Source organism: Chaetodon auriga, chromosome 17 (assembly GCF_051107435.1).
Source record: "Chaetodon auriga isolate fChaAug3 chromosome 17, fChaAug3.hap1, whole genome shotgun sequence".
NCBI classification, from domain to species: domain Eukaryota; kingdom Metazoa; phylum Chordata; class Actinopteri; order Chaetodontiformes; family Chaetodontidae; genus Chaetodon; species Chaetodon auriga.
Window position 1 is genome coordinate 12,927,581 of NC_135090.1, and position 16,513 is coordinate 12,944,093.

General features: G+C 41.9%; 1 protein-coding gene across 1 annotated transcript; it reads left to right on the forward strand.

Moving 5' to 3' along the window:
* Positions 1-9,952: 9,952 nt before the first annotated feature.
* Positions 9,953-16,110, forward strand: cibar1 (CBY1 interacting BAR domain containing 1). Its single transcript, XM_076753765.1, has 8 exons — positions 9,953-10,210; positions 10,314-10,382; positions 11,537-11,638; positions 11,976-11,981; positions 12,745-12,849; positions 13,494-13,607; positions 14,633-14,752; positions 15,637-16,110. Exons 1-8 carry the CDS (start codon positions 9,953-9,955, stop codon positions 15,763-15,765), a joined length of 903 nt encoding a protein of 300 aa, XP_076609880.1. The 3' UTR covers positions 15,766-16,110.
* Positions 16,111-16,513: the final 403 nt, after the last annotated feature.

Below are 16,513 nucleotides of genomic sequence, written 5' to 3' on the forward strand. Positions count from 1 at the left end.
GATCTGAAAAGCTCGTGCCCTCATTGGCTCCCAAAGGTCTCCAGCAGCCAGCGGGGCCCCTTGGACCCCGGCACCAACTCTGTGATTTAGATGAGGCCATAAAATTCTAAATGGAGATGGGAGGCTAGTTGCTTAATTGACCTTTATTGGGCTTTCTGCTTCATTTGAAGACTGGATATTAAATTAACATGATAATTCAGGCCCAGCGTGTTAATGCCACTATTTCTCCCCCTTCCCCCCCTCATTTTAATATCACCCTGTAACTTTTATGGCTCCCATTGATTTAGCACTGCTTTTTATTAACTGGCTTTAATTTTCCATATTGGCACACACTTACACAAAGAAAGTTTTATTCCAATTGAGCGGCGCACTGTTACAGGATTGAGGGTTTATGAGGCCATTTCTATTAAAAACCTCCCCTATTCTTACCGTGACATATAGGCTATAACATGGAGATGAGATCTAATGTGTACAGGGGAGCCCTAGCGTTGGTTATTGGGGCTATAGCACTTGTGTCAAGGGTGTTAGGAGAAAAGTTTAATTATGGATCATGATAAAGTGTCATATATGAACATGGCAGGAATATTTTGCATGATAAAATAATTAGAATCACAAGATATCAATATATCAGTTTTAGATTTTCGGGAAAAAACACAAACTGGTATACAGTAATATTAAAGCATTAAATTCTCCAAAAAAAAAAAACCATATATAATCCATAATAAACATAAACCCACCATTATAAGAGCTGAGGTGCAGCTAAAACTGAGCTGATCTATTGGTAGCCATGACACTGACCACTGATGCAGAAGTCATGCAGTGCCACTAAACAGCACAACTATCATTTAACTACCCTTTCTTGGGCTGTTGTTCTATTATGAATAACATGTTTAGTTACAGTCATATTTATCACTTTGGCTATACCCCCAAATATCTTCATAGCACCAACAAATCCTGGTTGAACCAATACAGACACTCACTGCTGACTATGTGAGTCCTTATGATGAGGATTTACATGCCTCCAGTGTTTGAGCTATGCAGCCATCCCAGATGAAACTGAAGATTTTGTGGCCTGACCTTTAAAGAGGAAGCTGAGAGAGCGCTACTGTCCTCTTGTGGAAGCAGTGGAGCTAGCATTTGGAGGTGATGGAGATCTTGATTTCAAAAGGAAGGAGGACTCAAAATAAAGTTAAATTAAAGTGTAGCCAACAACACAGTGTTCCCAACTGTTGGGCACAAGTGGAGCCTCACCGTGGTTCCACTCCCTCCACCTCCCCAGACTCCTCTTGCATTGGCATTAAGTCATACGAGGATTTTCTGTTTCTTTTGATGTGTTGATGTTCATTAAATGTTGTGCACCTCAGGCTCTGCCAGGGACAGTCTGAGTCAATTTTTTCTGGAATAGTTTTAACTTTGAGGTCCTCACTGAAATGGTGACAGTGTTCAAGGTACACAGATTTGATGCCTCGGCGACCTTTGGATCTTATCAGAAAAACGCTGTAAGATTCATTTGAGATCATTGTTGTGTCAAAGTACAAACGCATACACATAAAAGTGCATACACACTGTTGCCACCCCTTGATAAAAAAGACATAGAGGATTCATTATACAGATCAAACATTATACTGTGTCTGATGGACATGTGAGTCAGCAGTGTCCTGTACATCAAAACCTCAAAGCCATACACTGAGAAATGAGAGTGCGTAAGAGAGAGAGCACTTAAAATGTAGATGGGACAACTCCACACAAATACACACTAGACAGATAGGGACACACTCTGCCAGTCTGACAAAAAGCCAATAACCCACCAGCACATTAGAGGTGAATTGCTTCCCGGATGCAGCCCCTTTCCCCCTCTCCTAAGTGGATGCATTATCATTTTGTCTGTCACAAAAAAGAGGAGCCAAAGAATATGAATATGCGTTTACATCTGTCTTCCATTAATATGCATGCCTGAATCCACATCTCAACACAAAGCCAATTTTCTGGCCATCTGGGGGATGGCTGGTAGAGGTAATGAATATTCTTTATGAATATGTTTTATTTTGCAAGGCGGTGATACATCATGAGCATGCCGCTATCACTCTCTACTCTCTCTCTGCCTCTCTGAGGCGCTGGGAACCTTCACTGCACAACTTGATGAGTTTAATTAGACCGTATAGAGGAGGGATGGATGGATGGACAGATGGAGGTAAGGCTGGATGGAAAGAATGAAAAATGAAAAAAATACCTTTTAGCACACAAACTCTCTCTCTCTCTCTCTCTCTCTCTCTCTCTTTCTCTCTCTCTCTCTAATAGCAGCCGTAATAAGCCACACACCTGCTCTGAATGGTGATGCTGGAGAGAGAAATACGGCTGAAGCTAATAGCTATCATGACTTCTGCAGTAACTAGTCTACAGTCCTGATGTTCATTTAATTACAAAAGTAAATTATGACTGAGCTGCACCTCATAGAATACTCATTGCTTTTACCATGTTTGCTGTTTGTGCTTGTGCTTGTGCGCACAATCAAATTCTTCTTACAAGAAACGTCTTCCAGTTTTGACCTCAAGTTTCTTTGATTTCTTTGATTGAGTCATAAGAAGAAGAATCAGAGCTCATTCCGGGAAATGAATTGACTTAGCATATGCAATCATAAACTTACTTTTACAGGATTTTACAAAACATCACAAGAATGAGTTCTCACTCCAGTAAAATGCAATTACCTAAATAATTTCTGGCACAAGTCCAAAAAACTGCATCACTGACAAATGTTGAGGTGCATATTGGCTAATTACAGGGCACATGCATTTTTATGACACCGAGTTAAGAAATGAGGATAGAGAGGTGGAGGATATGTCAGCCTGTAGGCACCTTTGTATGTCACATCGATGATTTAGACGTCAGTGACAGTATTGCTGTTGCTCTCTCGTCTCTGGGGCCCTGGCACAGTCCATTGGCTAGTGGTGTCCTTTAATGATTTATGATTGAAGTTAGCCTGCGAGGTCCCCAGAGGATCCCCCAGAGCGAGAGGCACAGGGAGTGACCAGTTTTATGGCAGGACTGGGAATCAATTATGCTAACGGTGGCTAATGAATGCACTTGAGGGAACTGCTCCCCGCACTCAAGGGCCATTTTTTTCCATTTGTATATTGATGGCAGAAGGACAGTGGCCACTTTCATCTGCCTGTGATGGAGCACCATGGAAATGGACTTCTGTGTGTTCCTTTCATTCTTACTGTAGATCGCTTTTGTTCTTTTTGTCTCCTCTTTTTTATGGAAATGGTTTATATTTAGTCTACAGCATTATAATGTAGTTAACATACAGTAGGAAGAATGGTCCACATAAAACAAGTCTGCACACTATTACACACATCCGCACAATATTGTTTCCTCAACCGAGCCTCTTCCTCTTTTTCAATAGTCTGAAGTCATTTTCAATTAGGGCTCTTTTGCGGTCGGCCGGTGAGGAGCCCTGGAAGCGCTCCAGCTTCTCCCCAATGGACTCTGATAGATCTGTATGGTTTAAGAGAAAGAATGGTGAGGCCTTTTACTGCCACCAAGGTTAACATGCATTAAAGCCATCTGTTTGCAAAGATGGACCTCTGGCAACACTCACTCTCACTCCACTAAAATGCATTAAGGTAAATAACGCCAGGCCGCGAGAGAAATCACTATGTCCGATGCGTCTCGGTGAAGTAAAGAAGGCTATGAATATGAAATGTGCTATGAATAAGTTATGTGGTGGTGGTGACACTGCAAAAAATGCCAGGAGGTTGCCTTCCTCATTCAATGAGAAAATCAAACATGTTGACATATTTAAAGAAATAGCTCAATCACTTTCTTGCCGCGAGTTAGATGAGAAGACTGATGCCACTCTCAGATCTGTCCAGGAGGAGTTTAGCTTTGCTTAGCATAAAGACTTGAAGTGAAGGCAACAGCTAGCTTCGCTCTGTCCAAAAGTTAAAACAAATCTGCCTGCCAGCACCTCAAAAACTCAACAACTAACACGTTATATCTGTTTTGTTTTGTTTTTTTTTAATCTGTTCAAAAACTGAACAGGACGACTGAGAAGGTGCAGTTTTAAAGGAGGGTTATGTGCCGGATCGTCTCTTGGCCGAGCCTCCACTGGCTGCCTACAGTCAGGATATAGTCCGGCACATAACTCCCCATAAACTTGATGCTTTTACTCAAAAACAAATTCCAACTCTCAGCAAGAAAGCAAATATGCATGTGTCCCAAAATGTCAAACTATTCCTTTAAGTGATTAATCAACCTACAAACCATGCCGTCCTTCAGCTTGGCAGCCAGTTTATGTAAATTAAAAAAAAAAAAAACATGCATGTGTGTGTGCGCTTTAAGTGATTTGAATTATCCAGTAGAAACAAACATGGTGGAAATGTACTCTAAAACAACTTTCAGAAAAAGACTTTATTGCCACGGTCATAGAGTAACATACCTGGGGAAGACAAAGTCTGGGCACAAATAAACTTCTGGAAACTTCCATGAGTGACGCTATCACTCGGTGGAATAAACAGACAGCAGCAGACAGGCAGTGTTGGAGGCTCCCACTAATTTGATCTGGTGACATTTTCTTCTCAGGCTCCTCGGGGGAAAAGAGCAGCAGAGAGGGAGCGAGGGAGTTAGAAAAAGGAGGTGTTAGAGAGAGAGTAAGAGATAGAAATGGAGAGAGAGCGAGACAGAGGGAGAAGGAGACACTAATGAACGCAGACAACAAAGACCCTAACCTGAGCTGCAGGCCCCTGGAGACACGGAGAGGTTTCTCACTGGGTCAATAAAAGCACTGGACCGTGTCTGCGTTGGCTTGCCCTTCAAGCACCCGCTTAACTGCAGAGGGAGGACTTCTGTTCAAGGTTGCTGGAGTTAAAGGGGAAAACCACTGGATTTCATATCTGAAATATGTGTTTCAGAAACCATTTATCATGGCTGTCTGTGCACAGGGAGAAAAGATCTGCAGCATCTTGTTCATGTGTGATATCAAACTGATGTACATCTGCATAAAGAATTCATCAGGAGAGATGGAAAATGCTGCTATGGCAAGTTTGGCTGGATGTTGAAGCTGAGACTGACATCTTGACTGTCCACATGATAGATTTGGGAGTTTTTTGCTTTTTTTTATTAGAAACTCTCCAGAGGAGCATTTAATTGCATCTGAGGACAAATCAATTTTTAATTTAAGGACAGGTTAAAAGTTATAACACTGAAAACAGAGTTTGAAGTACAGAGGGAGGATGGATATCCAGGATTTCCCACTGGATATTTCAGGGTTAATTCCTGCAAGAGAGCAGCGCGGTGTCCCTCTGCCAAATCAGGGGAATGCAGCAGTTGGAGGAAGGAGAGTAAGGTTAGCCAAAATCAGCATGATGAGATATTGACTCTTGGCTTGTAATTTCATTTTATGCACCAAGTGGCAAACAAGATATCACACTGTTCATAATCCTCAGCGTCCCTGAAGACACACACACACACACACACACACACACACACACAGACCTCCCACAGACTCCTTCTTGTTATTAGCGGGGATTCTAAAGCCGTTTGTGTGAGGAGGGTCTCAAGTCTGGGGTCTTCACACCAGGACTCACACCTGAAGGGAGAGAGTCAACACACACACATACACACGCGCAAACCACGCTGGGGGACACATACTCGGTTGCCCCGCTAAGTCCCCCTCCCCCCCCCCCCCCACGTCTGACATATGTCACTCCCAATCTGTTCAGCAGGCCATACATCTCTCCAGCGTGGCACTGTGACTGTGGCGTAGAGGGCTGCAGAGGGGAAAGTCAGGCAGAGAGACTGAAACAGAGCGAGCTGAAGACTGAACAAGAGGGCACAGGGGGACAAAGACAGAGAGAGACAGAGGGAAGAGGGCACGAAGGAGGCAGGCAGAACTGCTGCTGGTGGCTGCTTGCTACCCTCTCTTTGCTAATTGGTAGTTTGGGAACAACACCATCTGTTCTTTAAGAAAGTCAGATGCACAGTCTAAAAAGATGCCACCACTCCTGAATCCATTTACCCGCAGCCAACTCAAATAACTCAACAGCCTCAGGCTTCTTTCAACACACAGATCCTGCAGGACACCGGCTAGACAGACATCTGTTATATTTGTTGTAATGTTTAGGGGGTTTGAATCTCAGGTTACTGCGAGCGAGTCCTGAATAATGTAAACATATGATGATGATGATGATGATGATGATGATGATGATGATGATGATGATGATGATAGTGAGGAGAGACAGGAGTCAGTGCATGAAGGAATAATCCAAAAACAACCCAGAATTCACCTGTAACCAGCATTTGGATACTAAGATGAAAAAGACAAATGGCAGTAGATTGCCATCATGTGGCTGAGTGATGCAATCACACTGATGAAACTGCCTCCGTCCATGGGCTCTTCTTACTGTCATTTTATCTTAAAATTGCAACATTGGACAGAAAACAGAGAGGACATTTAGACCTGTGAGACAAGATGTCACTTCTTTTAGAAACATGAATAAGCATTTGCAACTAATAGTGCAGGTTTAGGTTTTCATCACTTTTGGGAGCATTATAAACTTACATTCATTTCCTGGAGACTAACCATAACCACTACTTGCCTAACCCTTAACCTTAACATAAACTTAACCTTAAACCAAGTCTTCACCCCAAAAGTTAACGATTTACATTATGGGGACCTCCATTTTGTCCCGACAGGTACAGCGAGTCCCCACAATGTGACTGTGTAAACAGGGCACACACACACACACACACACACACACACACACACACAGAGAGAGAGAGAGAGAGAGAGAGAGAGAGAGACTTGCACTACACAGTCAGAAACACAGACGTACAGTAATGGACAGAACATTTGCACTACAACTGATGCTGTTTGTTTTGGACATGAATGTTCTTTCACATGTTTTCACTCTGCTGTATGCATATGTGGTCTTGAATTGCAATGAAGTTTACCTTGTGCCTTGTAAATTATGATTGATCCTGTTCAATCAAAACTGAATCAGGTCCAAATATTCTCAGGGAAATCATCACTGAACTATTATTTGCAGAAAATTTAAGGTGGTTACTTGAAGGTTAGGATCACACCATCAGAAGTCCTGATTAAAAATTACTTGGTATTTTTATTAAACTATCAAAAAAAAAAACAGTGTGAAGACCCATCAGCTGCAGTAGAGGAAGGTTATATCAGATGCATTTAACAAAAAAAATGAATCTATAGCAGCATCAGCTGTACCACAGAGTATAAACCGGATCATCTTGGGATTCCAGGCACACAGCTCAATGCAATGACCGTGTTTTACATCGCCAATCTGTTACAGTGGGATCTCCCCTGCTTCAATCCCATGGATGATTAAGCGTGATAATTAAGGTTTTTGGACATTTTCCACAGAGGAGCAGACGTGGCAGCTGGTGACATTCATGCATTCCCAAACACGGAGGAGGGAATTACAATGAGGCCTCCATTCATTTCAGTGATCACAAAGTCTGCTCTTGGCATCAGTTCAAAAACAGTCAAGCTGTTGTTGAAAAGGACTATTTGTGGCCCTCTTTGTTGCAATGTAGGCAATGTACCTTGATCTATTTGGGGAATTATAGAAACCACAGAAAGCAGCCAAATATTTGTTTTTTCCAGCCGGGATATTCACTTGCTATTGCCCAGGAAAGAAACCATGGAGATTATCAAATTCCTTGTTTGATGGTTTGGTTAATATCTCCAATAGGCATGGCACGATATTACAGGTTTTATATCTGCTTTTATAGCTGCTCTTTTATTAGCTTGTTAAGAGGTGGACTTTAAATGTAGGCTCAGTGACATAACAAATAATTTATCAGAAAGATCAAATTGACAAAATCAGCTGTCTCTATTTAGCTTGAAAGTTTTTTTAATGAAGGCCTTTAATTAATGGAATCATGTATCTGTTTCATTTTGGGTACCTGCCCATGCTGGTGAAGAGACGGATACTGGCCAAATAGACAATGGGTTGTAAAATGTAAATTTCGTTTACAAAAGTAGACCCAGGAGTCACATTTATAGGTCACAAAAACACAGTCAGACATACCACAGTGAAACAGGTGGATACTTTAACAAAGCATGTTGGTGTCAGATGAATGGAGGAGTCATAACAATAAAAACACAATTATTGATTTAATAAGAGGTCAAAGTCTCAGCTTGATATACAGATATACACTCTACAGCCTTGAAGCACCTTGTGACAGAACATAAGTAGACTATACTTTATAGTAAAGAGCAAAGTTACTTCTCAATTGAGGTGATGAAAGAAGTATAGAGAATACTTAGAAGTAGATCACCACCTGACCAATGGTGACAAAGGAAACTGGGTCCCCGGGCGCCGGTTGGATGGCAGCCCACCGCTCTTGGTCTGCTACGGAGGAACAAGGACCAAGATGGGTTAAATGCGGAAGATAAATTTCACCAATTGCATGGCGTGGTCGCATGTATGTTGTGTGACAATAAAGGGGATTGTCCCTCTGATTCTTCTTCTTCTTCTTAATAACAATTCCTTGCATAGTAGCTGTGTGTGTGTGTGTGTGTGTGTGTGTGTGTGTGTGTGTGTGTGTGTGAGAGAGAGAGAGAGAGGGAGAGAGAGAGAGAGAGAGAGAGAGAGAGAGAGAGAGAGAACAGGTGAGTGAGAGACAGCAGAATAGCCTATATCTAAGAAATCAAAAGTACTGGAGACGAAGATCCCCTTCAAAAGTTGTACATGTACATGTTATAGTATTATTTGATTATAATCATTAATTTTTGGTTAAGGTGGATATGGCATAGTTTTGCTGCTTTATACTGTTGGGTAGTTTGATCTATTCAAATTTATCTTATTGGTGATCATATGTTTTGTATCATCCTCATTTGCCATTTTCAGTACCACAGGTACAGTACAGTGCAGCACTCGGTTCATTAACTCAAGAATAAAATTAGTTACTTTCCACTGCTGCTTTATGGGCTGTACAACTGAGGTAAGCAAACCACATGCAACACTATCAAATCAAATTATGTTGTCGTAGCTTTAACTTCAAAAAGGACTGGAAAGCGAACAGAAGTATATTCAACCAATGACTCAATCTCCCAGAATGCCTTCCCAAAGCGGAAATGCCGAGGACTCCATGGAAACGGCAGGCTGGCGTGCTAGCTTGGCACAGTTAGCTAATGTTAAATCTGGATCCTGATACATTTAGCTGAACACATTTCATTCACAGCCTTTCTGCAGAGATGAGTCGTACGCCCGATGCAAGAGCGAGGTGAGAGACATTCAAGCGTTCACGTTAGTTGTGAGGGAACAAGTGTTTGGTAAGTTAACGTTTACAAAAATCAACCCCGCAAGAGCAGCGCGGACACCACCTAGCTAGTGTTAGCTGTTAGTTAACTTCTGCGTTCACGCTTCACTGTAATCACTGATACAACCGGGAACGAGTTTTCTGTTAATCATCAGGCGGAGAAAACTCAAGTGTGGACCGTGAAAACATCGTCATTATCTGCATGTTGACTTTTCTTTCTTACCCACCAGCCGCTAAAACGGATTTCCGTCCAACTGCAGTCCTCAAAATAAAGCGCAAATGCTAACGCAACTCATACAAGCTGTTAGCTACAAAATTAGTTGTAGGTTTTACTACACTTCGCTGTCTGAGTGTCTGTGTCCTGTTTGTGTCTTGTATTTGTTTACGATTTACAGAAACACTTTGTATTGAAGCATTGTATGTTGTTGGTCGTTGTTGATTTGTATATATACTCCTTATGTGTACACACCTATTTTTCCACCTGCTTTTATGTACATAATAGTTCTACGTTTATGTTCACCTGTCCTTGTTCAACTTTGTTGTCCTTGTTTTTTGTAGTGTACAAGAAAAACAATTAGAATCTATTTCCTGCACAAACATGTGGAACAAATGCATTTCTGTGTCCCCGTACACTCCTTGATGGCTGCTGTCGATGTTGTTTATGTTGTCCTTCACCCTCTCCAGGGATGACCAGACAAGAAAGATTCAGGAAAACATCACCAATGTGGAGAAACATTTTGGACAGATGTGCCAATTCTTTGCTGCCTATGTCCGGAAAACAGCCAGGCTACGAGACAAGGCAGATATCCTGGTTCGGGAAATCAGCTTGTATGCAGACACAGAAACGCCAAACCTGAAGAGGGGTATGAAGCAGTTTGCTGACCACCTGGCCAAGATTGAAGACTACCGCCAAGCTGAGGTAGAGCCACAGTGCTTTATTTCTGTCGTAATTTCATATTCACAGCCACAGTCTGAATTTGTTTGATAAGACACAACCTAATGTGAAGTTATTGGCCTCACAGGTGGAAAGACTTGAAGCCAAAGTCATAGAGCCTTTGAAGAGCTATGGAGCTGTAGTGAAACGAAAAAGGGTAAGCAATGCTGTGAGCCTGCGTTGATTCGAAGTAAGCCAGATGTCAATGAAAACACATCTTCAATGTCCAATCAGTACAATGACTCCTCAATAAGGAACTTGTTATGGAACTATTTTATTAATTACAAGGTCAAAAATGGTCAAATATATTAACTTTAGTGTGATTTATCAGAGCACAGGCATACGTTTTGACTTATTTTTGCTTGTTAAAGTATCTCATTTTAAACACAGTTATGCAGAAACGCAGCAAATGCTGCACCAGCTGCCAGCGTCATAAAAAAAATGGACGAGTGCCTCAAAGACAGTGAGGCTGGTTACCTTCCTGCCTTGGCCCCTCTCCGTGTAGATGTGTTTGAGCCAAGTACGTCTAAATTACTACAGCTATTCTGAAGGTTACATTTCAAGATTAAATGTGCTCTGGCCTACAAAACAGCTATTGTGTCACCAAAATGAGAATAGGGGCTTCAGAGGCAGTTTGGGACACAGAGCAATTCACTGTTAGTGTTATTACCGTTGTATGGCCACAAGAGGGCAATATTGATTTAATGAAAACATCCCTCTTGCACATCACACTGTCTGTATGCCACTGTCGGTTTTCTCCACCTCTCAACATCTTCTTTAACCAGGAAGGATTCAAAGATTTTTCAAGATTTTATGCATCAAAAATGTATCAAGTCCATTGTTCCTTTGTGACTTTTGGAGTCTTTCTCATACATACTTGTGTTGTCCTGTCACCCACAGTTGCAGATTCCCGTTGTCCTTTTTTTTAAAAAACTAAAATATTTTCAAACTACAGATCTTACCAGATTTTAAAGTAGACCCCTTGTGTCTTGTGTATTTTGTGTAGCAGTCAGCACTGAGAATGATTAAGTTATTTAGTTATACAAAAAATGAACTTGAATATATAAAATTTTCTGTCAATGTTCAAACAGTATGTAAACCTTCATTATATCATTCCTTTAAAATTATCAACTTTTTCAGAGTAAAATTAACACAAAAACTTGCACAACAAGGAGTCTTTGGCATCTTGATCTGGAAACACTGAGCTACACCAAATGTTAGATTATTTCTTTTTAATATTTGAAAAACTCCTGATTATTGTTAATTGTCTTAATGACTACTTTGTCCTTGTGTGCTTGTGCATCCTTGCAGGAGGATCTGAAGACAACTCAGAGTGCCAGAGACAGAGAGGCCAAACAGATGGCTCAGCTTGAGAGGACCAGACAGAGAAACCCCTCAGACAGGCAAATCATCGTATCCTTGCCTTGTTTATCAAATTCTCTAATATCAAACAGACAAAAGACTCTCAGTGTCCACCACCAACTGTATACTTATTAGTGCAGGTGACAACTTGGGCACAGCTTAATTCTTTGTTAGTTATTAATATTAATGTTAAAACAGGAAAATAAACTTGGACTCATTTTGAATGCTTAGTTTGAAAAGCTTTACTTCACAGTATCCTGCCATCCACTTCATGCAAGAACTACTTGTTCCAAGTTGCAGTGCATTGATCAGGATTCATGTGCAGAAGTGGAATAAACAGAAAGCAGGCTAATGTTTTTGCATAATGTTTCCTTGACCCAGCCTTCAGTCTCAGGTGGGTCCCATGTAATCTGTGCATCTCATCACTGCTGATGTCTGGCCACAAGGATGAATCCCATTTCAGAAGGACTCTGAAATGAAAGTGTAATCAGTCAATATGTAATGAGTTGTTTTATGACCACAGTTCAATGGATGCAGTGACCATTTAAAACGTACCTGTTTGGAATGGGCCGATTGCATCTTCTCCAGTATTGCTTCATGCATCTTTCTTAGTATCGTTGACCTGCAGAGCCAGGAGCCGCTGCAGTTCCAGACACAGCAGTTCAACACCCACAGTTTTAGTGGGTGTAGAACTGCTCCACCAAACCTGTTTATGGCTCTCGGTATCACATAGTCACTAACTGTCATTTAAACATGCGCATGCAGGCCATTGTCTCTCTTTTTCTGTTTCTCAGGAACCACTCATCCAAAGTACTTCACACTCGACACTGTACTTCCTTGAGTCCTCAACAATACACCCGCCAAGTGTGATCAGATGAATGGTTGGCAAGAAAATTGAAGAACAAATATACAGACAGACAGACAGATCGAGATTCGTTCTGTTTCAGTTAGTGCATGTAATTTAGCACAAATGTCAAAATTGCAGAAGCTACTACTTTGCCTTCCTGTAGAAGCATGTCAATATCCAAAGGGCAGATAGGTGGAGCGTGTGGGACTGGAACTGCAGGTCTGCAGGCTTAAACTTTAGCCATAACCTCTTGCGTTGGTCTGATATGTTTTTAGTATGTTTGTAGTAAGTTCATTTGTTCTCCTGTCAGGCTGAAAGTGAGCTCCAGAGAGCCACCATGGATGCAACGCGGACCACCAGACAGCTGGAGGAGACCATAGACGAGTTTGAGAAGCAGAAGATCCGGGACATCAAGGTCTGCTGCTCTCAGTTTTCTAATTACCTCAAAGAAAGCTGGAGTTGGTAAAGTCCCCCAAAACACACTACTGCTGGAGGACAAGTCCACCAGAGAGCGCCAGGGTTACACGAGTAATGTTGAGAAGAGCAGTACTCATAAATACTCTGTTAAATGCCACAATCACGTAAACACAACATCGCTGTTGTTAGTGCTCACAGCTGTCAAAGTTAGCATGTTAGCATTCGGGAATTATGGTTGCACATTCTCTGCTGCTCTTGTGCGACTAGCTTGCTGTAGCTTTGACAACAAGCCTTATAGTAGACTCTGGTTATGTGCAATGAGTGCAAGGGTAGAGTGCAAAAATGCTTCTAAAATATTTAACCCACTCTTGCTTTAAGTACCGTTTCAGTGGTGGGAGATATGTCCGTTGAAGCAGTGGGTGACAGTGAAGTGAAACCAGACAGTGGTGATTTACAGTGGTGTCTTTTTTGACACCTGCCCACACCTTTTAATCCTCCTTCAGTTAGTTGAAACTACTCTTGTTTTGTCAATTCCAGACTTTTTCCTCATATCTTGTGGCCACCAGGCAGTTGTCTTGTGTGTGTAAATAGTGCCAAAGTCTGTTCAGGACTGAAATATTTTTCCTCTCTTTCCGCTTCCAGAAAATCTTTGGTGAGTTTGTGACAGTGGAGATGTCGTTTCATGCCAAGGCCTTGGAGGTGTACACTTTGGCCTACCAGAGCATTCAAAGTGTGGATGAGGAGGAGGACCTGGAGGTAGGCTGATGCTCCTCTTAGTCGTTATAATTAGCCTGCAGGCTGGTGTGCTTGTGTTTAGAAATGTAGGTTGAAGTCTCGCTCTGAGAAAAAGGATGCATATTTAAATGTGGCAGTGTGCCTGGGCTCGAGAGCTGATCAGTTTCTGTGTACGCCCTCTGCTGCACACTTGATTAACCTGATGGTTATTTAACTACTCCTAACTATCGTGGTGTTGCGCACCCATTACTCATCACTGCTCAGAGTCCACACCCTTTAACTGATGTGGTAACTTTGAAGTAACATGCAGTGAACTCGGCACAATTCAGTCATGCTACCTGCTTTCTTCTGTTTACGGTTTGGTTTGCAAGGTCTGCCGAACTATTTTAAGAGACAAAGTCTAGTGAGAAAACAAAGGATCAGTGATTCAAGGGAGTGAGGCTCTTCATGCAGATGCCCTTCTGCTATTTTCCTCCACCCCTCGCCATCTCATCTGTGTGTTTTTGCACTGAATCATCTCCCTTCCATTCACATTGAAGTGAAACTCCTCGACCAGACAAGGCTGTTTTTCAATGACTCATAGAACAAAGCATGGGAGATTGAATCATCCGAAAAAGGCACAATGACAGGCATGAAGATAATCCTGATAGAGGCCTTGTGCGGAATTTGTTTCCCGCACAGTGAAAGCCATCGGCGTGGTTTAAATGGCAGTTTGCTGTATTATCAGAGGCATACCTGCTGAGCTGCTTTGTTTATGTGTGACCAAAGAAAGATTACCAGCCCAGTTGACTTGTTGGCCATTCCAGTTTGTAGTGTGTTCAAGTTGTCTTTTATTGTTCACAACTCTAAACTGTATGTGCTGTTAACAACATGCATTTAGTTTGTGCACACTGTGGCCACTTTACACTCATTTTTTAAAAAATTGGTTGTGGTTATCTTGTTTTATACTCAGTGCACACATTAAGATTGCTGATGGGTGTGTGTAGGCATTGCTTCCATTCTCCTGTTTCTCTTTGGAAAAATGTAGCGCCTACTGTCTTTGGCAGGTGTTCAGGAGTTCGCTGCACCCCCCTGACTATCAGTCACGCTTAGACATAGTGCGAGCTAATTCCAAAACCTCCCTCGATCGGACTGGGTCCTTCCTGAGTACGTCAGGGACTTTACAGGTAAGATACAGAGAGTGCATAGATGCTCTGCTGCAACCAGTAGAATTTCCCCAGAAGATCCCTGTTTGATGAAGTTTGTGTTATGTCATTGCTCTATTTTTATCTTTGACTTTGCCAGTTGCTCAAGTTTCATCCTGATCATGAAATAAAAAATTCCCCTCGTTCTCTTTCAAACCACAGAAGTCTTCCTCATACCAGTAGAGGCTGGTGCACGATAACTTGGAGTCTTATCAGACATGCCAGTGTTTATGCGCAGCATCACGCCAGCCATCATTCAGTCTGAATTTCCCCACATGTCATTGCATGTCAGGAACATCATGCATCTCTCCCTTGGTTCAGTTCACCCCAGCATCTAAAAAGCGCTAACTTGTGAATATGTAAAAAGTGTCAGATAGCAAGTCTTTCTCACTAAACGTCAAGCATCATTTGATGTCTTTTGAAGAGCTGTCGTCTTTCGGTCTCATGGGGTGCGTTCAGACATCGTATCTTGTATCTGGAGATGTCCAGATTGTAGCTTGCAGAGGCAGATTGCCTCAAATGCATCTTGCATCACAACTTGAGATCACACTTTGATTTCAACTGTGGGAAACTGCAATCACTGCTAAACAAGTAACACACTTGCAGTCTAGAAAAGTGGATTGGAGACTCTGTTTGCACACTGGAGGAAAACTGCTATGAGCAACAAGTAGAAAGTCTCACTCTTAGATTACACACATGAACTCGAACTAACAGTCCTTCAACAGGGGATATGGTACTCTGCTCTTAACCACAACCCAAAAGAGAAAAGTTCAGGACAAAACCGACTCCACAGAAGCACCAATTGGGCTTAATGACTACCTGCTAAATGCTTTAGTTGCATAGTGACTGTTTATTTGTTGTCCCAGCAACAAAGGGCTAGCGGTCGGCAGACAAGGAGAGAGGAGGAGGACGAAGACGACGAAGAGAATGAAGACGAATCTGAAGAGGAGGAGGATGACGAGGATGAAGAGGAGGACACAGATGATGAAAATTAATGGGGTTTTTGTCTTACTTTGTGTTTGTCTGTATGGAACAAAAAGGATATCAAAAGACGTGTTACTGTTTTACAGTCTTGTGAAAGAAAAGCTGTGTCATTGCCAAAATCACCTCACACAGGTGGTCTGAGCAGTATTGTCGTGCAAGTGTGTCCTAATTGAGTGATGCTTTGTTCTGTACTAACATTTGTTTAATTCCAGCTCGTTATTGTTGTAGCTATATTTTTATATAACACACAATGCCAAATGTGCATTACATATTCACTAGTATTATTATATTATTAGTGAATCTTACTGTGCTGCGTTATTCATGTTTATAAATAAAATAAATCATTTTTAACATTTTGCATCGCTCCAGTGAAGTGCTGTTCTATAATAAGTACGTGGTGTACCCTCAGTCACTTTGCATAGAAATGCCAGCAGAGAGGTTGATTGTTATTTTAGAAATTGTTCAGAGTGTGAATCAGTCTAAGTGACAGTAGTTACATGACGACTGCAGTTGAAAGTGACTCATCTCCTCCACAGACAAGCAAAAGTGGTACAAATGAAGCCGGGGACATTTTGCACCACTCTGTCTGTGTTTGCCATGACATACGTATATGCATGTGTGTGCGTTACAGTATGTATGTGTTGTCTGTCACAGTGGAGGCTGCTGCTGCTGCTGCCACTGTGTCGGATGATGGCTCCTATGTCTGTCTCGCATGAGTCATTCAACACATTTATCATTCCTCGGCTGCCCGCGTCATGA